This window comes from Montipora foliosa, chromosome 3, assembly GCF_036669935.1.
Source record: "Montipora foliosa isolate CH-2021 chromosome 3, ASM3666993v2, whole genome shotgun sequence".
NCBI classification, from domain to species: Eukaryota; Metazoa; Cnidaria; class Anthozoa; order Scleractinia; family Acroporidae; genus Montipora; species Montipora foliosa.
Genome location: NC_090871.1, coordinates 55,627,080 through 55,651,079, shown reverse-complemented (window position 1 = coordinate 55,651,079; position 24,000 = coordinate 55,627,080). Strand labels below are relative to the sequence as shown.

Here is a 24,000-nt window from a genome sequence, read left to right as displayed (position 1 = left end):
AGAAGCTAACAAAAACATGTGTCTTCGAGATTTGCTAAAAAAAGCCGGTAGTCGTCTTCTGAGGGCTCATAAACATCTATATGAGTACTTATTCTCATACAAGGACCGTTCAGATTGCAAAATCTCAGTGGATAAGTCACATTTTTAACCCATGTGATAGCATTCTCGACCGCAATTTTAATATCGTGTCACGATATTAAAGCTTAGAAATTCAACCTTGCTTTACCATGAGACAAAAAACCCTATCAAACCGAAAATTTGTCAAAAAACAAGCCTTCAGCTGTTCTAATAACTAACTAAACTAAAATCTCAAAAGGATTGATAATTCCGTCATGTGAAAACCATGACGTCATGTGAAAACCAAGAATACTGTATATACTGTATTTTTTTAAGTTGCCATGAAAGAGTATAAACAGACACTTCCTGAAAAAATCTTTGATGAGACAGCAGGGAAAGATCCTTTACAGCAGACAAAAATGCTTAGCAGCCAATTCTGTCTCCACCAGTTATGGTTTGATGTATTTAAGGATCTCTCTTTGCAGACTTGTTATAGTTCTGTGGTTTATCTGAAATGTTTAACAGCTTTTTTCGTATTTAATTTTAAAACAAGAACCCAATCCAAAGATTTTGACATGAATTAAAATTAATGTTTAGGTACTGCCTTGAACTCTGTATTCTATTTTTTTGCCTGTTAGCTATTGTAGTAACTGTTACTGTTAATAGCAACGTGTGATCTCGCAACCAAGTTTTCTGGAAAGATCGTGTTTTCGGTTGAGCCCCATCTGTTTCTTCCTCATTAATACACTGTTCTTCTTCTGTATTTTTTTCTCTGATCAATCTGGATTTGATGCGAAAAAGCTATCTATAGTACAAATATGTTTTCGCCGTGACATTGTAATCCCCAGATGCATGCGTGCATCACGCTTGGTTGAAGATCAGTAGAAAAATAGTAAAATGAACTTAAAACGCACGATAAAATTCCTCCCACTGTCTGTGTTTCAGCTTGTAATTTTGTACTAAACTGTACCTCTTCTTGTGTGCTTCCTTCTGAGTTTTCCCCCAGATTTTTTGAAGGGGACAAAAATGTCCCCTTGGCCATTTTTTTTAGGGACAGTTTCAATATTGGTGCAGCCTGGCTCAAACCCTGATATTATATATTCTTAGTTTTTGCAGTTGCTGAAATGTAATGATCTGTACATAAATTAATACCCATTGAAGCTGAATGTGAAACTGTGCTACTTGTTTGTATGTTGATTAAAGGACCTTATTACTTAAGAAAACTGACCAGTGAATTGACTGAATGTAGTCCAACACTAGGAAGAATCACAGCTCTTCACTGAATGTATGGGACAGGACAGGAATTGTGTGAAAAGTCATTTCATTCCCATACCAGATGCAGCATACATGTACATGTACCTAGACAATAATGTGGAGATTGTATGGAAGTTTACCATATCATTGATTCCCATATCATATGGGCTAGTATGATATGGGAATTGTACAGGACTTTACCAAATCCCCATAGCATTCCCATACCATATACCAGTGTGCCTGGATAATATGGGAATTGGATGGAGTGGTGCCAAATATGTAGCATTCCCAAAGTGAGGGGTCAGAGATCATGTGGTATTGGTATGGGGCTGAGCCATATCATTCCTATACTAGATCATATGGGGTACGAGTGCTACCAAATACGTAGCAATCCCATAGTTTAAGACAATAGAACTAAATGAAGACAGACTGCCAAGTATGGGTTTGATATGGAATGCAGTAGCCCATACCAAATTCAATTGTATTGTCCATGGAGAACCCATACATGTAGGTTATGTCATATCATCTCCATACTTGGCTATAATTTATATGGCCCATATCAACAGGTTTGGTAAAGGTTGTTGGACTCAAATGAACTGTCTTTGATTAATTACAATTAATTATTAAAATTGACATGGTACAGTACCGCTCAAAGGTAAGTTGACAGGCACTCGCGAGTCGCGAAACTCGACTCGAGACTCGATTCTCGATCCTCGAAAATTTCGAGAATCGAGTCTCGAGTCGAGTTTCGCAACTCGCGAGTTGAGTCTTTCGAGTTTCGAGTCGAGAAAAATAATGAGCTTGATGCTTGACTGATCTCTCGAGAAATAAATTAGACAAGCAAAGCGCACTTGTGTGTTGTACATGCGTCGAAAAAGCGAGTCGGATATCAAGTGCGAGAAGTTCTGTTGACGAAATATGCACACAGTTCCCGTCGCTCGTTTCCTCAAAGGATCAATGAATAATCTGTTGCGATCATTTACAAAACGGCTCTCTTCACAATCGACTTGAACATGCTACGCTTGACTTAAAAGTTAAAACCTAAAGCTTTCTTTACCCTGGTAATAAACGTTATCGATCGTTGATTTTAAGCAAAGAGAATGTAATGTAATGCCTCGAGCAAGCGATCTCAAATTTACGAAGTTGTGAATCTTTTCAACGGTTCTCCCATCGCATTATTGGTCATATTGGTAAATCACGATTGGTGTTTTAAATATAGTGAGGTTGCCTGGTAAGGCAGTTGCATTACGAGCATATAAATGTTCCAAGTTTCGCTAACGTTGACATATGCAAATTTCACTTGCGGATGAAGTCACCCTCAAGCGGACGTCACTCAATGCTTTGACTTTCGATTACAGTTTATTTCAATTATTTTACCTACTTACGAAATCATCAGAGAATATTTCTAAAGTAAGAAGAATAGCTTCCAGTGTGTAGGAACGAATCAGACACTGCAAGCATATTTACAAGTGCTCAAAAATGTATCTGTGGAAGTACACGCGCAAGCCTGACGGTCTGCGTTGGTTCGTAATTTCGATCCACTGCCTCTTCACTTTACAATACTTCGTTTTTGAAAAATAATGGTCGCACGATTTGTGTCAGTTCATGCGCATGGTAAATGTACCTGACAAGTTTTCATACAACAAACGAATGAAGATTTTCACGTTTACTCAATTGTGCCGTGGTGTTGGCTTAATACAGCAATAAATGAATAATTGCGTATACGGCGGGCCGTACGAGTTTTTAGAGCATGTTATATTACTTTCTCTTTCGATTCTCTTGACATCCAAAACGAGCAAGCAGAATTGCGACCATAATTGACCATTCGTCTTTTGATGATTTTGATGATAAAGTTTCAATTCAGCTTTTGTCACGCGGTAGTATTTGGAATTCCAGTTTGTTGAAATTACAACGTCAACTTTCGAACGAGACCCCTTTCTACTCTGATAAATTACATGTCCGTTCCGTGGTCATTTCGCTAGTTTGTGACTGGGTTTGTGCCTGGGGAACGCATCGGAAACTCGTGTATTTTTTTCAGAACAAGTGAATAAGATCGCGACGTTATTTTTCTACATGCCGAAGGATAATGAAGATAATATTTTTTTCGCGGGCCAAGAACATTGAAAGCTGGCTTAGAGTCGACATGAATATTGCGTACAAAGGCTCCGTTAGCGGAATTGTTCATTTCTTCGAGACATAAATCGCTTTCTCGAGTTCTTCTCGAGTTTATGCATATTCCAAAGTCCATCTTTCTCGACTCTCGATTCTCGACTCTCGATCCTCGAGCCTCGATTCTCGCGTCTCGAAACTCGAACGTCTCGACCTTCGCGACGCGAGAATCGAGGATCGAGTCGAGACTGTCAACTTACCTTTGAGCGGTACTGTAGTGTCTGCCTGGCCAGGCTGGCCTAGGTTCCTTGGCAAGCTTCACCAATTTCTGGCCCCGGGCAGCCCGGCCAGTGCCATAAGTTGTACTGCACGCCATACTTTACATTTTCTGCTAATAAATTCCTTGCAAGGATTGACTTGCCAGTTTTGACCCTGGCCAGCCATGGCCTTTCCAGGCCATGCAGACCATTTGTTTTTTCGCTTTTCCTTTCCAATTTTGGCCCCGACCAACCCCGGCGAGGCCAGGCCAGGCTGGCCCTGTGGCTGCGGCTTCCCCAGATTTTTTATCCCCTGGCCAACCCGGCCAAAGCCTGGCCACAAGCCGGGCTCACCCCGGCTTTCAGGCCAGGTTTGACCCTGGCCTACCCCGGTCTGGCCGGGTTCCCGATGCAAGGGAAATCTGAGCTTAGTTATGCCGCGGTTGAGCATGAAACGTGTACAGATTTGTGTTTAGAAACGGAAAAGTCGAGTTTGAACCGGACCTTAGTCTTCAAAGGAAAACTTTATTTAAAGCTAGTTGTTCGAAATTACGTTGTACATTATTCGTGTTCATCAAAGAAAAAACAAGAAAAGAAAGCTAAAGAAAGATACGACCAGACCTTCTTTTTTCGGCAGTTGCAAGTTTCCGCTTTCTCTTCCATCAGTCATGAAATTAGCGGGTCTTCCAGCGTTATTGTCTATCGGTGTGTATGCTAATAATTCTTACAGGGTCTGGAAGGGGTTTCGCATGATTTGTGAATTGTCCGGAAAACAGGGCGTGAATCGGGAAAACTGCAGGAATACAGCCATGATTCGTGAAGAGTAAATTAACCGTGACGCGTGATCTTTTAAGGTTTTAGTTTCTGCTGTTATAATGTGAATGTCTGTCAACATGGTTCGAATAGGTCCTGGCATTGTTATGAAGTGTAATCTACCATGTGACCTGTGTGACTCATTTGTACATGTAGTTGGCATGAACTGAGAGACACGTTGAGAACGACATGTTGTATAAATCATTTGTCCAGGTCACTGCCAATCAGAGGTTGGTTCGTTGGAAAATGAAATAAAAGCTGTCAATGTTCACGTCCGGGTCGCCTGGACGTTTTCACTTGCGAATTGCAAATTGCGTGGATTCCCAAACAGTTACGTGATTCGTGAATGTAGGGAAAATGAACTCGTGATTCGTGATCCAGACCCCTACTTCCAGACCCTGTTGTTATTGTCCGCGTGGAATTTTCTGCATTTATACGACCGCTGGTTACTTCCTGCGTGAATCACTCAAGCTAAAAGGAAAAAGAAATGGAAAGAAGCTTTATTTATCCAGCACTAGAGCGACTAGATACTTAAAATTTATTTAGTGTCTAGTAGAACTAGAACGATTAGACACTTAAAATAAATTTTAAGTATCTAGTCGTTCCAGTGCCCGAGCACTAATTGGGGACACTCTAAACAGAAATTAACAATTAACGCAAATCAAGTCAAATGTTGGTTTTTGAGGACAGGGAAAACCAGAGTACCCGGAGAAAACCTGTCGGTTCAGAGTAGAGAACCAACAAACTCAACCCATCATGTACATATGACGCCGAGTCTGGAAATCAAACCCGGTCCACAATTGTGGGAGGCGCGTGCTCTCACCACTGTGCCATCCCTGCAACCCCACACAAGTAAGGAATCCCGAGATTAACTGAACATTTATTTATTTTCAAGTGAAAAAAAAATTTTTTAGCTAGAAATTTACATATTCCCAAAGATAATCTTTAATTTAATTTTGTACGTGATTCTAATTCATCTCGAACGTTTGATCGCAGATTCCATTGACTCTTTTCACGCAGCGGCCATGTTGAGTCCCGACTGACTAAAAACTTTCGTTTTTGCGCGGTAAACTCGTTTCCAACACATAAACTCGAGGCCCCCGCGTTATGAGGGTCCATTGTGTTACACGTCACCCGTGAAGGTCAGATAACAGTATTTAAATAACTATTCATACAAGTACACTGAAACAAACGTTCAGTTTCTCCGTTGACTCACAATGAAAGGAATTGTATTTATGAAAATCCTATACAAATATTGAGTTCGTTGTGGTACTGTATGTAATGACATTAAACTGGCAACATGTGGACATAGTCTTCAGCATCTTCGAAAACCCTTTCTAGCGCATTTGGGTGTTCTCTTGTGATTATTTTGTTCAAAGTCCGTTTCTGTGAGGTGATGTCCTCGGATGTCTAAAAGAACTCTCCTATTATTGTATTGTACAGGGATCGCGTTAACGCAAAAATCGTGCATTTTTACGCAAATAAATTCCAAAAAATGCATCATCAAAATTTTAATGCGTCCCAAGACGCAAGACACTGACTTCGGCAAGATGCAACAAAAAAAATAAAAAAATAAATATAACAAATAAAACAAATTATAAAAATAAATAATAATAATAATAATAATAATAATAATAATAATAATAATAATAATAATAATAATAATAATAAACAAAGTGAAGTAACATAGTGGTCTTCATATTGGATTTCGCTATGCAAAGGAGACTGGTGCCATACATGTACATCCGGGAAACTTAATTAAGCTCCCACCATTTTTTTGCTCATTGACATACAAGTGCTCAGACTTCTTGAACTGAGGAAGGTTGAAGACATGGTAATTTTTACATAAAGTTTTTGGCTAAAATTGGCTGAAAGAGTTTGGATGGTTGCAAACAAGGAATTTGGGCAATAAGTTATCTATGATTTGTAAGCTGGAAAGAAGAACTCGCTAATTACAGTACTCAGTACTGTCCAAAGCAGAAGACTAGAAAGTTGGTTACTCTCTCTTTCTCATAAGATTCCTTTTTTCTCGCAGAGAGTCACCAAGATTTTAGGACCCCCCAAAAATGCATGGGACCCCAATTTGGCCGGACATGCGGGTCCCAGGACCCAGACTGAAAATCCCTGCCATCCCTGATTGTAAATGTTTAATCAGGCATGTTTGGAAAAGAGTTTATCTGTTGCCTGCAACATTTAAAATTTTTGGATAGCCGTATGTCTTGAAATCGTGGAGAAGAAAAAAAATTAAAACTGGACACTGAACAGGGATCTGCTTAAACAATGAGAATATCATTTTACAGTGGCTCACTTCTAAGAAAGACTCAGATTCTTGACACTTCACATCCACGCCTCTCGTACTGATTGTGAGGCTACTTCTACAGTAAAACCTTACTAAGAGTTAAGACGTAATGCATATTTGTCCGGACAAAATTGGGTCTTGTCAAGCAAAAATAGATTTAACCGGACAACTTGACTAACGCCAGCCGGGAAACTACTTCAAGCCCTCCAAACAGCTACCACCTCTCCTCAGGGAAAAAATCCTGCCCTGATTTTTTTTCTGCGGGTTGGGGGTAAACAGTCTAACACCAATCGACTTATTTATTTATGCCAAATTATTTTATCATAACATTCCATGGCACGATGTTGCAGCGTTAGTGTTTGAAGTGAATACATACCGTACCACAGGGCTCTCAATTTATTCTCAATTCGCATCTTAGATTTTCTTTGAGAATAAATTTTACAATTAAATACCTTTTGTAGAACACATTTGCTTTTATTAAGAATGAGTTGGGTTGATAAAGATCAAATTACCATTAATATTTCTGCCAAATTATTTGCTGTGGAAAGATGGCTATAAGCACAAGTTTCATTCTGCCACAGAGCACCAGAGTGTCTTTAAAAGGTCATAACCCTTTTGATTCATACCTTGTTCACTGGTCTAACACAGAAACCCCAGATAAGTGGTTCCCGGATATCATGCTGCCTTTATGAGTTGCAGCCAGAGTTTTCTGTCTGTTCGCTTTGATACTGTCTGTCCAAATTTATGATACCAAATGAACATTCTAATTTAACAAGTTATCCCCCCTGGATACCTTGGTAGTGCATGCAGAAGCCCTCATGGCCGGCCTCCAGGTGCATGTCATGACGTAGCCCGGCTGCGTAGCTGGTGGTATTGTTGGCGGCAAGAGGCAAATTAATGAGCTGCAAAGCCGCGCGGAGAATGAGGAGGAGCGCCCCTCCCCATTCTCCCCGCCAACATTACTGCCAGCTACGCGAAAAATCTTAAATAACAATGGCCACAACCAGGTTTTCTGAGCCCGCGAGACTGAGCACGCCCAGCAAACCTGTGTTTTAACGAAAACCGCTGGTCAGCAACATGGTTCTGGTCATTGCTGTCTAAGATCTTCCCAGCTACGCAGGCTAGTCAGTCTAGTCATCATGATCTTATTTTTATGAAAAGAAAGTCATTTCTTTCAATATATGTACCTTTTTATAAGAACGGTTCAGGCTGAGATGGATCAAAATCTCACGAGCATGCTAAGATCATAGCCAGGCTGAGAGTCAGTTAAGAACTTCGCATATGAATGGGCAGGGATGCTCGTTGGAAATTTTGAATTAAACCCCTTATATGGAGACCAGGATATTTTTACCCCTAAAAGAGACCATGTTTAAAACAAAGTAAATATTTATTTCTATATTTCTTCGCCTGAAACCCTAAACGATGGCTTCACGGGATTGCTTCGCACTGTACCAAACATTCAATAACGTGGTCACAATGGATGCTGACATTCCACAAGATCTTGATTCTTTCATTCTCCACTACATTCAAAGGTGTATGCTCATACCTATTTTCGCTCCGCTCTAATCGATATGTATCACACAGTTTGCAGTGGACTGCCTTCGCAACATTGTCACGTCTTCGTTTGTATTCCTCCTGAGCTAAATTCTTACACCCGCTCACATCTTGATCTACATTCTCACCATACAATCTACACAAGTATACGCAAGGCCTTCTATTCTGCCTCTTCGGGTTTTGGCCAAAATCCTGTGGGGGCAATTATTATTTCCACCTTCACAGGCTGATCTTTGTCGCTATGAAAACCCGAGGAAGCGGATCGGCATAACCTTTTACCGGGGGTTCCACGCGATCTCTTCTCCTTAGATTAGGTATCAAGTACCTTGCTTATTAGAATCCTTCCTGTTCCTACTAGTGCAGCCTTTTACAGGAATGCTGTTCGGAGTGTAATGCTCAGTTTTCCAACCCAGTCGCCTAACTTTCTTGTTACTCCACCTAGGGTGCCAACAATTATAGGCATTAACTGAGCACTTTTCAAATTCCACATTATCATAATTTCTCTCTACAGGTCTTGGTATTTTGCAACCTTTTCACCCTCTTTTTCACTAAGTCTGGAATCTCCTGAGATAGCAATGTCAGAAGCAGTTCTTGTCTTCCTTATTTATGATCAGGCCTTCTAGCTTCAATAACATGGTCTCATTAGATGCTGACATCCCACAAGATTTTGATTCTCTCATTCTCCATGGCACTCACAGGTGTATGTTCATAATTATTTTCGTTCCGCTCTAATCCATAATTCTCACACGGTTTGCAGTGGACCGCCTTCGCAACATTGTCACGTCTTCGTTTGTATTCCTTCTGAGCTAAATTCTTACACCCGCTCACAATGTGATAGACATTCTCACCCGTCTCTCCATACACGCATCACTAAAATCGAAAAACGATGCTCATGGATTACTGTTCGTCGTCAAGTTGATCATTCGTCATCGTCTTCATGATCTTGTTTCAACCAGCTAGCTTGTTTTGAAATTTGTCTCGACTGTTGATGCCGTTGTTGTTGATGCTGTTGTTGTTGATGCTGTTGATCCCACAATTGTGTTTCTTTGACAACCGTCAATTCTAATTGATTTATTTTCAATTTTATACTTTCACAATCACGGCATGGATCAAAAAAAGCATCTAAGACGTCGGCAAAATAATCCACTTTTAAATCTTTAACAGCGGTAAACAAACCGCGTTTCATTTCTTGTGTATTCGAAATAAAAAAGCGAATCTTTTCTTCTCGCCAACAACGAGACCGTATTCGTTGAAATCAGTCTTGTAAATAATCATAAAAGGAATAATAAAAATCTTGAATACAGTCTATGGCTTCATGTAAGAAGCCTGGAGGTTCCAATTGAGTCGTAATGATTAACCGGCGATCATTCGCTAAATGTGTTTCCGTTTCCTGTTTGACTTGAATGGTTGTCATCTTATCAATTATAATTTGGTTTCTTTAACTGTTGCTGCAGTCTTATTTATAGCTTTTTTTCTTTCATCATTCTTTTTTTCAGCCTTCTTTTTTTCATCTGAAGTAGTTTGAGTCGTAGTGGTTTCAAAATGATAATCTTGAGCTTGTAAACCTATGTCTGCGTCGTCTAAAGTTCTCGTTTGACCACAACAAATGATATTCACGTTAGAATGTACGGAATAAATGCGCTCACCTGCATCGGTCGGTGAAGTCGTATTAGCAGCAGCAGCAGCAGCGTCTTCGTCTTCGTCAAGCGATGTGACTTTAACACATTTTAAACACCAATTAAAAATTCGAGATGAACAACAACTGGTCGTTTGAGCTGTTGCTTCTATTCTTGGCTTGCACGTGACGTCACTGTACTTTCCATATTTGGGTATCCGCCATGTTGGGGTTCCACCGCGGGTAAAATTTACATGTGTTTATTACGCATATATGCCATCGCTGTGTACTATACGATGAGTTCTTTGGAAAATGAACGCGTCCCCTCGCTTGACGAGCTTTGTAGTAAGATCCCAATATTGTCGGAGTATAGTGCTAAACTTGACGACAACGTAAAACGAAGATACGTTGAAAAAATCGCCGAAATTGGAGTCGATCCGGTCACCATTCCCGATCAACAGTTTGACACGGAGTACCTTCCACCTATCGAAGCGATGGATTTGCTTAGCTACTTGGTTTTGGAAACGAGTTTCTACACGAAAGAGCAGTTCAAAGCATACAAGAGTTTGGAAGCCTACAACTTTGTGGTTTCAGGATTTTTATCAGGCATTCAAGGCTGTGTTGTCGCTGGAAAGCACGTTGTTACAGGAAAAGTGAGACATTCACAAAGAATGAATGACCCTTTGATCTATGTGTGGGTTGTCGCCGAAAAAGACGGAACAGTCAAATCAGCCCACTGCTTAGGGTGCAAAGCAGGGCTCTCGGAAACGTGCTCGCATGTTGCAAGTGTGTTGTTTTATATCGAAGCGTGGACGAGGATTCGCGGTCAGTTGGCCTGTACCCAGGCCAAGTTAAATGTACGTGGTTGTTGCCATCATTTGTAAAAGATGTCCCATATGCAAAAATGCGCGACATAAATTTGACCTCCGCCAGAAAACTTAAAGCGGATTTGGATGAAAAAATCGATAACTTAGGAGAGGCTCAGGCAACATCCTTCACCGGCAGCAGAAGAGAACTAACAGTACAAGTTCCCACGGAGACTGAAATGAACACCCTTTATGAAAGTCTAGACAAAAATTTTTTTAGCTACCTGGACAGCTATCTCACATTGTAAACTAAATAGTTTTTGAGACACACAAAAAAGCTTCAGGTGTTATTGCTATTTATTTACAAAATAAACTGTTTCAACCAATTGGCCACCAGTAAGGTTTGACAAATTAAAATACTTCCCTTTCATTGCTTTACAAATCGTAATCCCCTTAACCCTTCACTCCCAAGATCTGAAATTCAATTCTCCTAACTGATGACCATACAAATCTTTGTTCTCTGTTCTTGAGAATTTGGTGTAACATAAAGACACTTTCCCATAGTTGGTAATTTTCCAAATTCTCACCACCTGTCTCCTTGACAGAGTAGTAAAATCGTTAGGAGAATTTATTTGCTAGTCATTCCTGGGAGTGAAAGGTGTAAGTAATAATTTTCTAATGTAGGCGTATGATAAAGAACTTCAACCTAATGGCTTAAAAAACTGCAGCCATTAAGGGATATAAATCTAGTGGTAAACATCTAAGTACCTTTCCTTTTTGTACAGTTATTAATGATCAATGATGAGGATATCTTTACAAGTAAACAAACTGTCTAACTGGTCATCTCTCATTTGTCTTTTTTCCCTTTTCGAAATATAATTAATTAAAACTGGCTGTTATTGGTTTTACAAGTTGCATTTTCAAATAAATGAACTGGGAATGACATGACAGGATGAACCTCTCATTGTTATAATTAATAAATATCAACTCCTTGGGTTTAACATATAAAATAGCTTTACGACTCCCGGTCAATTTGTATGTTCAAATAAATCAACTGGGAATTACATGACAGGAGAAACCTCTCATTGTTATAGTGAATAAATTTCTTTCAATTTCTTGGGTTTAACATATAAAATTAGCTTTACAAAAGCACATTGTAACCTTTGGGGAGGGGGGGGGGGCACTCAACATATCTTTAGCTGGGGAGGTATGGCTTAGTCACTCATCTCCCAATTTTTCATAACCAGCTTGAGTCATAATACCCTGTCTCAGACAAGAATGAACATCAAAGAATATGGACATCTAAAGTATCCTCTAAACGCCGGAGTTGCTTGTGGGTCAACTGTCTGGTGGTGTTTGAAAATTAATTTTCATTCTTTAATCTCCTCATTGAACCTCTTAAGAATCCCATTTAATTTCAGGCGAAATCCATATTTGAGACAAAAAATCCCTAAAAACCATATTCAAATTGGCCACACAACCCCATAAGGGACTTCCCCAGGTGGTGGTACACACATTTACAACATTTTAAAATTAAACCAACAAATTTCGAAACAGCATGGTTTACATAAGTACAATGGAATCCCAGTTTTGTAAATCCTCTATTTTTTAAAGCTTTCCTCTCTTAAACTATTTTTAACCATTGATTTGAACTCTCTGATTTCACAAACCAATTTACACTAGCCTTAGAGGTTAACAAAATTGGGATTCCATTGTATTTTGCACAGATTAATCTAATCAAATGGGACAATGGGGCCACATAGATTGACAAGTCCAGAGCAAACTCTGAGTATGCGGTCGATCATAGGTACCTGGATCTCAGGATTTCCAGTTGGATTACAGGTTAAAAAATCTACTGACAAGGTACTCTCAAGAATAGTGTATTTCCTGCGTAAAAGTCCTATAACTCGTTCAACGTGGATCCTAACATGTGCGATCCCCCTTGTTCTTTCAACGTCAACAGGGTCCAGTTGTTCTTTTCCTTTAGTGAATGCTGGAATTATGAGTTTTGCTTGTTTAAGGGCAACACCATCGTGAACAGTGAATCCCCTGTCTGCGATAACTAGATCCCCAGGAAGCAAGTTGTTGAGCAGCCCACAATTTTCCGTGAGATACTTGTCTGAGGTGCGTCCCCCCCAGGCTTCTGAGACAAAGGAGATGCAGCCTTGAGGGGTTATGCCGATGAGGACCTTGACTGTGTTGTGGTGTTTGTACGAGCTGAACGTTTGTGCTCTAGCCAGGAGGTTTGTCGGTTTTACACAAAAAACTTCAAAACAGTCAATAATGACGGTTGTCTTATTTCCAAACGAAAACTTAAAACACCGGGGCATGGTCTTCCAAAGTTCTTCCCTCTCTGGCCACCTGATCAGTGGGGACAACCGCACATCCATGATGACTAGCCAGTGTGCAAATGTCCTTGATACTGTGGACATAGAGACTCCAAATCGGTAGGCCAAGTCTTGGTGTGGAACATTGAGTCTCAATTTCATCAGTACCATAACCATCTCTTGAAATAAAGAAAGGGATTGTGTTCTTCGTTTGACATGGGGTGCAACATGATTAAAAGTGGCTTCCAGTACTTCAAATGTTGGCAAACCAGTGTAGAAAGACACTTTCCCGTCATCATCTTTGAAATAATTTTTGTCAAAAGGCTTGCTAGTCACTGACTCAGCAAACAAGTAATCAAACTCTTCTGTTTGAGTTGAGGCATCACTTCGTGGGCAGTCCTTGATGGAAAGAGATTCCACGGAGCGATATAAATAATCGAACGCTTCTGTTTGAGTAGAGCATGTGCTGTGTGTTGCTTGCTCGTTGGGATCTGATTCTTGCTGGTCTGTAGGTTGCAAGTCTAAGTTCTCCACTTGGACTTGTTCTGAACTGGTACTTGCACTTTCGATCTCAGCAGCAAAATCAGCAAGGGGAACTCCAGGCTCTTTTAATTTCTGCTGCTTCAGTGAACGTTCTTGTTCCTGTTGTTCCGCGTGACGTTTTCGCCTTTCCTTTGACCTCTCCGCTCGAGCCTCTCGCGATTGCGCTTGATGTTGTTCACTTTGCGTCGCCGTTTTGTCATGGCCTAAATTGAGAGTGGGAACCCAGTCAATATTGTAACGATCCCACAAAGGAGCTGCAGTTCCAGAATGGAAATGTTGGTCGCAAACTTTATCGCTGTTCAAGATTTTATCCGTAAGATCAGCACGGCTTATTGCAGAGATCCACAATCGCCGTCGCTCGATACTCAATTTCTCAACTTCTGGGCCTTGATTTGTAATAATAGCTGGAACTCGATACAATCGGACTCCCTTACCTCGACCAGTCTTTCTAGAACAGCCAACGATCAGGCACATAGGCATTTTGAGGCAGCGGAATTAGAGAAAATCGCGTTTAGGTTCACGAGTTGGTGACTACGTGGTCAGCACACTGGCCGCCATATTGGTTTTGGAACCCCAACATGGCGGATGAAAATGGCAAATTGTACCGGAAGTCACGTGACTGCAAGCCAAGAATACTCGTCGCTGCTGATGCTGCTATGGTAACTGGTACTGCTGCCGCCGCCGCCATTTTTTGTTTGTTTGTTTTGTTTATAAGTTTTTTTACGATGAACTTTGAAACCAACGCCGAAATTGAACGATAAACCAACGCACAATTCTTTGAATGAATCTGGTGGACTTATTATTTCGTCCTTTAATCTGCTTCTGCTGCTGCTTCTTCTTCTTCTTAATATCAGTCTTAGCAGCTTTAGTTGGTATTAGCGTCTCAATGGATTTATTATAATCATCCATTTATGTATGCATGCGCCGCCTATGTATGTCTGTTTTATTTATTATTATATTCAGTCACTCTCAGTCGTCAATGTATACAAGATGTCAAAATTCTCTTTTTATTTATTTACTATAATAATCATCTGTTATCTTTATATAAAGTTGTTTTTAAACATATTAAGACAACTTCAGTGTACAGATTTTTTTTTCTCTTCTTTAGTGCAGATAAATAACTAAAAATCGATGGCTTTTTCAAGAAAAACTTAGGTGTACTGACAAAATATAACTTACCAGTGGAAACTAAATGTTTACTCAACAACGACTTGGTGGTTTTCATAACTAAACTAAAAACAACTGACATGAGCATTTGATCAAAGAATAACCGCTCGTATGATTATGATTAACAGCGGAACCAGTCTGTGGTCTCAAAGAAGACAAATGCGCTTATGTCCTTTCAGCTGATACCGAAGTTACAAAAACCTTGTATTTAGACATCCAAAATTACTTGGCACCAGACTATTTTAACAGAAATTTCAGATCAAAGTGAAACCAAATGACCATTTGATCATCAACAAATAGGACTCGATGGTAAAAAATGAATAAAACAAAATCAGAAAGCAAAACAAACTAAAACGATGTTCGCTTACATACTCAAATCACAAATATTACACATTATAAAACTGTACCGACAGAAAAATTACAGTTTCGAGAAAAGATAAACCAACAGACATTGTTTTTTCAAAACATTTCAAAAAATCATAGTATCACGCGCGACGTCTTACTTTCATGAATAACTAAACCGAACAATATGAACAAACAAAACGACAAAAATTGAAACTACAACAAAATGAAGCAAAACTACACATTTTTGAATTTAACTTATCCTAACTGAAAAGTAACTAGTCTGCAAGGAGCTTAAAATAAAATTACCACTTTCATTAAGGCACATTTCTATCTTCCTTTTACAGCTCAAACAAACCACCAAAAAAACAAATTTGCGGCGATAATAAAGTAACAACGCCTTTTTTGTGTATCAGTAACAAAATACAACAACAAGAACAAAACATATGCAGTCTCAAGTGCTAAACTTTAGTTCTGAAGAAAATTGATGAAATTTAAAACAAACACGATTCAATGAAAAACCACCAAATGATGAAAAGTTCAAAACAGTGACGTAACGTAAATCACTTCATTACACCCAACCTTATACACACCCAACCTTATACACACACACAAGTGTACTATACAACAAATCAAAAAGCAAAACAAACTAAAACGACAACATATCAAAAATCAAAACCATCTGAGCGCGAAACTTTCTCTGTTTAACTAAAATACAACGACGTTTTGGACGCGAAACTTCCACAGATACCATATGCGTATTGTATACTCAAAAACACACGTGCGACTTTTTACTTTCATGAATAACTAAACCGAACAATATGAACAAACAAAACGACAAAAAATTGATACTACAACAAAATGGAGCAAAACAAAACTACACATTTATGAATTTAACTTTATCCTAACTGAAAAGTAACTAGCCTGCAAGGAGCTTAAAATAAAATTAACAAATGGAATCTCAAGTGCTAAAGCCTTCAGTTTCAGTTACACCATTCAATCGACAACCATACAGCCAAAGCCAACAAAAAACAAGTGAAAACAACCAAATGGGAATTATTTTTAACTAATTTTTGCCATACGACTTCAACAAAAAACAAGTGTAATCCCAGAATTACTAATTATCTACCTGAGATAATAACTGAACTTAAGTATCATGGAACATACAAAAGACTTGCTAATAACATTGAATGGATTTTTTTTAAAAATAAACAAAAGCAATTATATCAACTTTTACCTTAGAAGACATGCGCAAAAAACATCAAATTTTAAACCATTTTTTGGTCGACATACGAGTGGTTTTTGGAAAATAAAATATCGACTACTTTCTCGACACTAGTTTTTCATTTTTTAAGTAAACTTCAAAGATTTGACAATTTACAAGAAACACACTTGTCACTTGGGAAAAAATGTTTGTGTGTTGTTTGTTTTTCATTTTTTCACAAATCAAGAGTCCAAATTCGACTGAAACAAAAAACCATCCATCATTTAAGCTACTTTTTCCGCCTATACCGAATGAAAGAATTTGTACACAAAAACCATTGCAAAAATCACTACTTTGACGAGTGAATGAATAAAACTGCGAAACTCCGGTTACAGATCAAATCAAATCAAATCGTATTGTCAAACCTTTGAAAGAAATAATACTGCAATAAAAAATACTAGTGTACCATGAGAAAGAACAGCAAAATAGCGGTCAAAAGTCGACCCTAAATGGTCGAGTTCGTCATACCAGCTATTTTCTCTTCTCTTTTAAACTACATCAATATGGACACGGCGCTGTACTCAGGCCGTCTTCTAAAACTATCCGTTTACAATAAAAATAAGATAATCCAGTCTTTCTTTGCCAGTAAGCTCGCATTTTACCATCGACAAATCGAAAACCACGGTTAATCCCACTGCCTGCTGATTCTTCAGTCATGTCTTCGTCTCTTTGCAACACCTCTAAATAATCTTTGCGGCCGAATACGTTACTCTTTTGTAAGCCTTTCGTAGACTTTTTTCGTTTCAAATCTGACACATTCTCGCCTGCCTCCATTTGATCTTCTTGCGCTTTTTCATAACATAAGTATGTCTTAGATGCTAAAGCCACACAACCACTGCCTTCGTACTCTTTCTTGAACAAGCCAGGTGTTCGCTTGTCGTAGGCTTTATGCTCCGGCGTGTCGCTTCTCGGAAACCATTCTGGCTCGCTGCGTTGGTTTTCAGCTAACTCTAACTGTTGCAATTTTTCGGCGCCGGCTTTCGAAACTGCCATGTAAAGACTATCAGTGTCCATCTAACAAAAGAGTTTCAAACAAAGAAACAAATAAGACATAGTCGTCGTCATGATGATAGCAAGCAAACTGGCTTGGTGGTCTGTTCAAAACATTTTTTGGGGCTTACCTCGATCAATTGAAAATCTTGTTCTTCCAAATGTTTCGCCACACAATCGTGGTAAAACTGCAACATCTTGAGCTTGGCGTACTGTCATCATAAAACAAAGAAAAAAAACGTAAAATAGAAAACAAAAAATTCAATTCACAATTCAACTGACTGACTGACTGACTGATAGTAACTTACTTGATAAACGAAAAAACCAAATTGAAGTGGTAATTTCATTTGTAAAGTTTTCTTGCACAGCTGAACTTCGTAAACAAAACCGTCTTGTTCATTGCCAACCTTTTCAAGGTCCCGAAATTGTGGCTTAGTCACCAGAACGGAGGCTTCCTTTAAGTCGACTATTTTAATGTCCTGATGCCGTTGAACTTTTGTCAGTGATTTCCCGTATGGGCAATTACCTGTCAAAAAATCAAAAACGGCTTGAATTTTACATATTTAATTGTTTTGTTTTTTGGCTTAGGTTATTTTTATCCTCTTTTTCTTGCACCTGCCTGTGTGATGTTTAATTTTTTTTTCTTTTTTATTTTATTTTTTTTTCAACGCTTTGTTTTTACAACCAAAAATCTAAACAGAAACACCAAAAATAAGAAGAAGAAAAACAACATTTACCCATCATTTTAGATGTCTCCGCCAAAATCTTTTCGTCACTAACACTTCCGTCTTCGTTAGGTTGTGCCGCGTCGCCTGCTCGTCTCATAGTCGATACTTCGTCGGCAAACTTATAAAAGCACACTTTCGGTGTGTATTGGATGGCAGAATATATCCGAGTCACGATCAGTCCTTTCTCCAGGTAATATTCCAACAAAGGTGTAATCAAACCAATTTTCTTAGCAAAAAAAGACCCGACCAACATCTTTTGCGGCTGCAATAATCGCTCGTCTTCTTTCGCGACTTGAGTCATGTGACCTTCTAACATCTCTCTTGAAAATAAAATGTTTTTAAAAATTGGCTGCATCTCACGCTATTTCCAGTCCGATCTTTTGTCTTCTGGTAATTCTATATCGCATTCCACGACGCCAAAGAAACGATGTTTGTCTCTGCGCTTGATACGATTCAAAAACACTTGCGCATTAATCTCACGGTTAGCTGTACGATAAAATTGAAAATTGTCTTGCTCGCACAACCATGAGTCAATGTTGCCGGCTTTCTTGTCTGCTTCCCACTGACATTCCCATTTGAATTCTAAATGAGTACAAAAATGTTTCTGGTATTCTAAAATACCTAATGTTTCTGCTCGGACTTGCCGAAATGTCATGGCTTTACCATCGCCGTCTTTCCGGAACGGATGCTGCTTGTCTTGATCTTTGTTACATTTATTGCAGCCGTGAAAAAACAACCGTAAAATTGATAAATAATCCTATCTTCCTCACACCATCCGTCCACGGGATAGCCTTTGGACCCGACTCGATGTTCCAGCGCTGAATTGCCGAGGTGTTGAATTCGGCGCCCAGTCGTGTGTTCCAAATACGACAGCCATTCGATCGCTGGTCTCGAAAAATGACTTTTAGCCCGTCTTAAGATCTGTTGATTCAAAGATCGTGTTTCTTTTTGGTTTTCATCCAGCTTCTCATAATCTTTCCGATGAAAAAACGTCGGAAAACCAGTCGGCATTTCTTTACGCGTGCAGTCCAAATACAGGCTGTTGGCGTCGTAACCAAAGACTTTCTCCACCAAAATATCAAATTCACGGATCTTGGTAGTGCCAGCCTCGTGAAATCGATGGAAAATGATACTTGGCCCGCCTACCATATTTCGATCGAGCAGTTCGTGAATGGTCTGTTTACCACTCAAACAAAAATAACTTTGAGTTTCCATCAACTGAAAAATATAATTTTGGCTAATTCCGGGCAACGAAATAGCATCTTTGAATGGATCTAAATGCCGTTCTGAGTAATATTCTTTCATTTTCTTGACTGCGGCAATAAAAGGCATGATGTCTTGCCTTAAATAATAAGTCAAATAGTCCCGGCGCGTTTCCATGCCTTCGGCTAACCATACTTGATCTCGGACTTTCTCCCATAGCTCTTGAGAAATACCTTCTTGACGGAGTTCAGAGTAAAAAGTCTCTCTTTCTGGAAATGTTGTTTCTTCCAGCCAACTACTGTATTTGAAATCTTCATAAGGAAAAACCCCTTTCACGCCTGTCGCCTGGCGCTGAGCTTGTGTCAAGTAAGCTTCTAAAAATTTCTCGTACGAGAAGTTCGGAGCTATGTAATTGCGAATGTCCAAAAATTTCAATTTCTCCGTACTCAAAGAGGGGGACATGGGGGGGCCCTAAACACCGCAGCACCGCAAAAAAAAATAACGAACACCGCATCACCGCAAGAAAAGTAGACGAAACACCGTCACTGCAACAATTATTTTTAGCTAAATGACTTTAACGTCTACACTTGACATAACACGTTTATACCTAAACAATTTTCCACAAAATAAACACAACTCCTGGTGGCAGCGGTCAAGTTACTTATCAAGTTACCTATTTATCAACGAAAACAGCTTCTCATTGGCAGCTTAAGCGTATTGGAGATTAACCCGACAATGTTGGTCTGTATTTTCTTACAAATTAAACACAATGGTACGTGCTTGTCATAAATTATCACGGATTAACGAAGTTTACGTGCTGAACTTAGGTCTGAGAAAGATAAAAAGAAACCACAGCACCGCAAATGATTTTATTTCACCGAACACCGTAGCTTGAGAAATACAAACATCGCACACCGTTGGGTTTGCGATCACCGCAACACCGCAAATTGAGATTTTATTCACCGCATCACCGCATTGAAAAAACCATCAACACCGCAACACCGCAAATCCCCATGTCCCCCTCCTCAAACAAACGAAATTGTTGGATTTCTTCACCAGAAACTTGATTAAACCAAATGTTCGTTTTTCTGGCTTCTTCTTACGTTCTTCGCCAAAAATCGGCAGAGCGTACTCCTTTAAAATGTTCATATCGAACTTGCTTGAGTTAAAACCCAGTACAGGCAATTGACGGCACCATTTCTTCAATTCTCTTCCTAATTCGTCGTAAATCGTCGACTGATCTTTCTCCCAATCTTCCAACTCCTCACGTTCCTCACCTTCGACTTCCATTGCTTGTTCTTCTTCGACATCATTCACTTCGCCCTCGTCATCATTCACTTCGCCCTCGTCATTCGCTTCGTTCATCGTCGCTGCATCTCCCAACTCTTGCATCCATATTCGATATTGAGCTAAATCCGCCTCAATATGACTAGTATACTGTTCGCGTTTCAAACGCTGTAGCTCGTCAAATATCGGCTCGTATGTCTCCATCAAAGCTTCATATGCGGCATTACTGTAAACCAAAAGTTGGTTTAAAAAGTTTCGTGTCAATTCTTTCGGATTGTCACAACCTTCACTGCCGGGTACTTGATCCACATGCATCTCCCAAAATTCTTCGTGACCTGGTATGTTCGACGAGCAACCGATTGCTGCCAATTGATGAATCGTCGTGAATGTGGTCTTACTGGTGTTTCGTTGCTGACCATTTTCGTCAATGTCGGGCTGCATGGTCTCACAGTCCCAACAGGTGTAATAGGGATAGAAGCGAGACATGTCTTCTGGAATCCTAACACCGACTTTTTCTAACTTCTCAAAAATGGTGACACGTGGTCGAAAGATCCCCCCTTGATATCTCTTCTTGGTGACTTATGTGCATGTTCGCTGATGACGATTTCGTTGGTAATTGCTTGGCCAGTTAGACTGACACACACCACAGCTGTAGATTCCTGAAAACTTGTCCAGATTTCGGATTAACGAAAAATGACTTGCTAACACTTTTCCTTTCTTGTTTCTCTTAAAACAAACGTTAATCAACATTTTTTTCTTCTTTCGGTCCACTTTCTTGGAAGTTAAGGTCCGTCGCCTTGAACATACTACCCCCTCCAATTCTTCGTTCCATACTACCTCCACCACTTCAATCGGATGACCTAAAATCTCTTCCAACATCTCGAATTCTTTCCAGGCCACTCCTTTGAAAGCTTTTCGTGTTTTCGCTGTAGCTTTCTCACCTTTCTTACGCCGCCAATATTTAGCGAATAATTTACGCATTCTCTTTTCAACATTCTTAGGTCGTCCCAACAAAAACTGCGCACAACAACGAAAAAAACATAAATTATCTTTCTTCTTTATGCCTTTCCAAAAACCTTTGCGATTTTTCAGTTCTTTTGGCAACACGTTCATACCACAACCGACTAATCCTTCGTCGTCATCGTCCCACCACCAATCCGTACCTTCACCTAACCCAGGCTCGTATCCACCAGTTTGGCTTCTTTCGTTACTTCTTTCGTTACTTTCGCCGTTACTTTCGCCGTTACTTTCTCCGTTTCCGTCTTCATTGCTTCTTCCGTTTCCCTCTCCAGTTTCGTTCAAACCCTCCAAGGCTTGCCCCAAAAATGAAAACACTTGAAATTCGATGTTGGTCACACCGACTAACGCGTAACTCGAGTTAGGACGATGAATGACCGCCCAATTCTGAAAATCATATCTATCAATGATTTCTTTCAACAAATGAAATTGCTGACTGGATCGAAAAACCATCAATTCGCCGTCAATATCTTGTCCGACTTCTTCTCCAATTTTTAATACGTTAAAATTGTTCAGTCGAGCCTGGAAATACCGGAAACTGCCTTCTGTCTTATGGACTAACAAAAAACCATATTTAGCCGCCACCCGGAAATGATGTTTCTGATCACCGACAACCTCTTGTGTAAGTTGCCACAAATGTTCGGGTGACGCGTCATCCGTTCTAAAATTATATGTTGTTTTCACCTCACCCTCGCCACGGTTGAAATGTGCCCGAATGGAAAGCCAATTCTGACGATACAGCTCTATAATTTGTAATATTTGGGATTCCGCTAAATTAGCGAATCTTTGACGGATTTCTCTGACCATCTTGGATGGAAATAACACCGGATCTGTATTAGCTTCCCAATCAAAGACAGAGTTTTCAGTTGGACCTAATTCTACATCATTCTCTTGACCGCCTGCCTGAATTCGTTCCTTTTTTTCTTCGTGTCTTTTCAAATGTTTTCGAATCCCTCGCCAGGTCTTGAGCACATCTCCACAGAAATAACAAGTTTTCAAAATACGTTCTATTCCATCTTTCTTAAAATCTTCGCCAATCATTCCATCCAAACCCGACTCGGATTGACAACGCCTACGCCTGCGTCTAACTGATTCGTCACTAACCTGACCTTTCAGAGATTCTCGCTTCATTCGTTTCTCGACTGGTAAATTCGTCTCAATATCATCTACGGCAAATAGACTGACTTCGTTCTTTCTTTTCTTCTTTTCTGCTGGCTCTCCTTGATCTTTCTTCACTTCCACCACTAACTTCCTCTTCCTGGGTCTTCCACGTGTTTCTGCTTTGCCGCATGATTTGGTTTGATGTCTTTTCAAAGAATCGCTTCTACTAAACAACTTTCCACACTTCTTACAAGTTAACGCCATAATAGTTCAGCAAATAATGAACGAAAAAATCAATGTGGTCCACTTATTTATATACTTTTTTGATAGAAGCCTCCACAGAAAAAAGACACTCAACCAAGAAACACTTAATTCATGTACATAATTTAAAATTTTCTCCACCAAAGCAAAAACCCCATTAAAATGTATACCCCCATTAACTTTTTACTAATTAACTTTTGCCTAATTTTAAATTCATAAGCTGCTAAAATTATTCTAGCAAGATAAAAAAATCCAGCCATCAATCTTTTTAATATTACATAAATAATTATTCTACGTAGCTCTTTGTTCCCATTTACCAATTTTTTTCTGACTTGATCTACTGCTATGACCGACCAAGACGAAACCACCTCTTTTAACTGCCCAATTTGTTCCAAACCTTTGATACAAACCGTCGACCAAACTAAGAAAGATATCAATTATTGGTGCGGCGATGGTTGCAAACTGCCTTGGACCGATAACAGCCATGAATCTTGATATGCTCGTCGAAGCTGAAGAGAAAATTTTGGTGCAGTTCAAATATGATGACACTAATCTCAATTCTGGTCCGCCTGAATGTGACCAACATAAACTAACGTGTCAACTTCAATTTTACAAGAACAACAAAACCAGCGATGCAACCAAACGCTCTTTAAATCGACGATTCTTCTGGATTTGTGGTGTTCGCCCTAAGAAAGATGGCTTCCCAAAGTGCGATTTTGTCCAGTCTGCCGATGCCGACGGTGATGAAAAGCAATATCTAGAAGCTTTATATCAAGAATCTAAACAAGTAACTAAAGAAATTACTAAATCCAAAGGCCAAGAAAATCTGGAATTATATCAAACCAAAAAACGAGCCAAGTACTCTACTTCTGGAACTTCTACCAGCAGCCTAAAATGAACACTGACTTTTTTTTTTAATTTTTTCTGTAGTTTTTGCCTATAATTTGTTACTTATTTTCTTTTTTAGCTTTTCTTAACTAACTACAAGTTACATGTAAAAGTAAAC

General features: G+C 39.4%; 3 protein-coding genes and 3 long non-coding RNA genes across 6 annotated transcripts in view; 2 read left to right on the top strand and 4 right to left on the bottom strand.

Moving 5' to 3' along the window:
* LOC137997724 (uncharacterized) overlaps nt 1-24,000 on the bottom strand; it is a 324,565-nt gene that overhangs the window by 70,093 nt on the left and 230,472 nt on the right. The window lies entirely within an intron of this gene.
* LOC137997728 (uncharacterized) overlaps nt 1-24,000 on the top strand; it is a 114,699-nt gene that overhangs the window by 47,261 nt on the left and 43,438 nt on the right. The gene's annotated exons all lie outside the window — the stretch shown is intronic.
* Nucleotides 1-24,000, top strand: part of LOC137997684 (nucleotide-binding oligomerization domain-containing protein 2-like) — an 84,016-nt gene that overhangs the window by 16,578 nt on the left and 43,438 nt on the right. The window lies entirely within an intron of this gene.
* LOC137995020 (uncharacterized) lies at nt 4,225-10,122 on the bottom strand. Its single transcript, XR_011122248.1, has 3 exons — nt 9,990-10,122; nt 8,669-8,781; nt 4,225-4,961 (listed from the first exon to the last, which is right to left on the bottom strand). It is a non-coding gene; the product is annotated as an uncharacterized lncRNA (long non-coding RNA).
* On the bottom strand, nt 11,040-14,114 carry LOC137994287 (uncharacterized). Its single transcript, XM_068839881.1, has one exon. The coding sequence runs from the start codon at nt 14,112-14,114 to the stop codon at nt 12,498-12,500; it is 1,617 nt and encodes a 538-aa protein (XP_068695982.1). The 3' UTR covers nt 11,040-12,497.
* On the bottom strand, nt 14,619-19,243 carry LOC137997672 (uncharacterized). The gene is made up of 4 exons (XM_068843799.1): nt 18,135-19,243; nt 17,706-17,923; nt 17,529-17,609; nt 14,619-17,421 (listed from the first exon to the last, which is right to left on the bottom strand). The coding sequence occupies exons 1-4, from the start codon at nt 18,478-18,480 to the stop codon at nt 16,906-16,908; spliced, it is 1,161 nt and encodes a 386-aa protein (XP_068699900.1). The 5' UTR covers nt 18,481-19,243; the 3' UTR covers nt 14,619-16,905.

What these genes read in the sequence shown, in the direction of transcription:
- LOC137994287 (XM_068839881.1), bottom strand. Translation starts at nt 14,114, where the DNA reads ATGCCTATGTGCCTGATCGTTGGCTGTTCTAGAAAGACTGGTCGAGGT.
- LOC137997672 (XM_068843799.1), bottom strand. Translation starts at nt 18,480, where the DNA reads ATGCAGCCAATTTTTAAAAACATTTTATTTTCAAGAGAGATGTTAGAA. An exon ending in GGAGACATCTAAAATGATGG is followed by an intron (nt 17,924 to 18,134) that starts GTAAATGTTGTT and finishes ATTTTTTGACAG; the next exon opens with GTAATTGCCCATACGGGAAA. An exon ending in AAGATTTTCAATTGATCGAG is followed by an intron (nt 17,422 to 17,528) that starts GTAAGCCCCAAA and finishes CTCTTTTGTTAG; the next exon opens with ATGGACACTGATAGTCTTTA.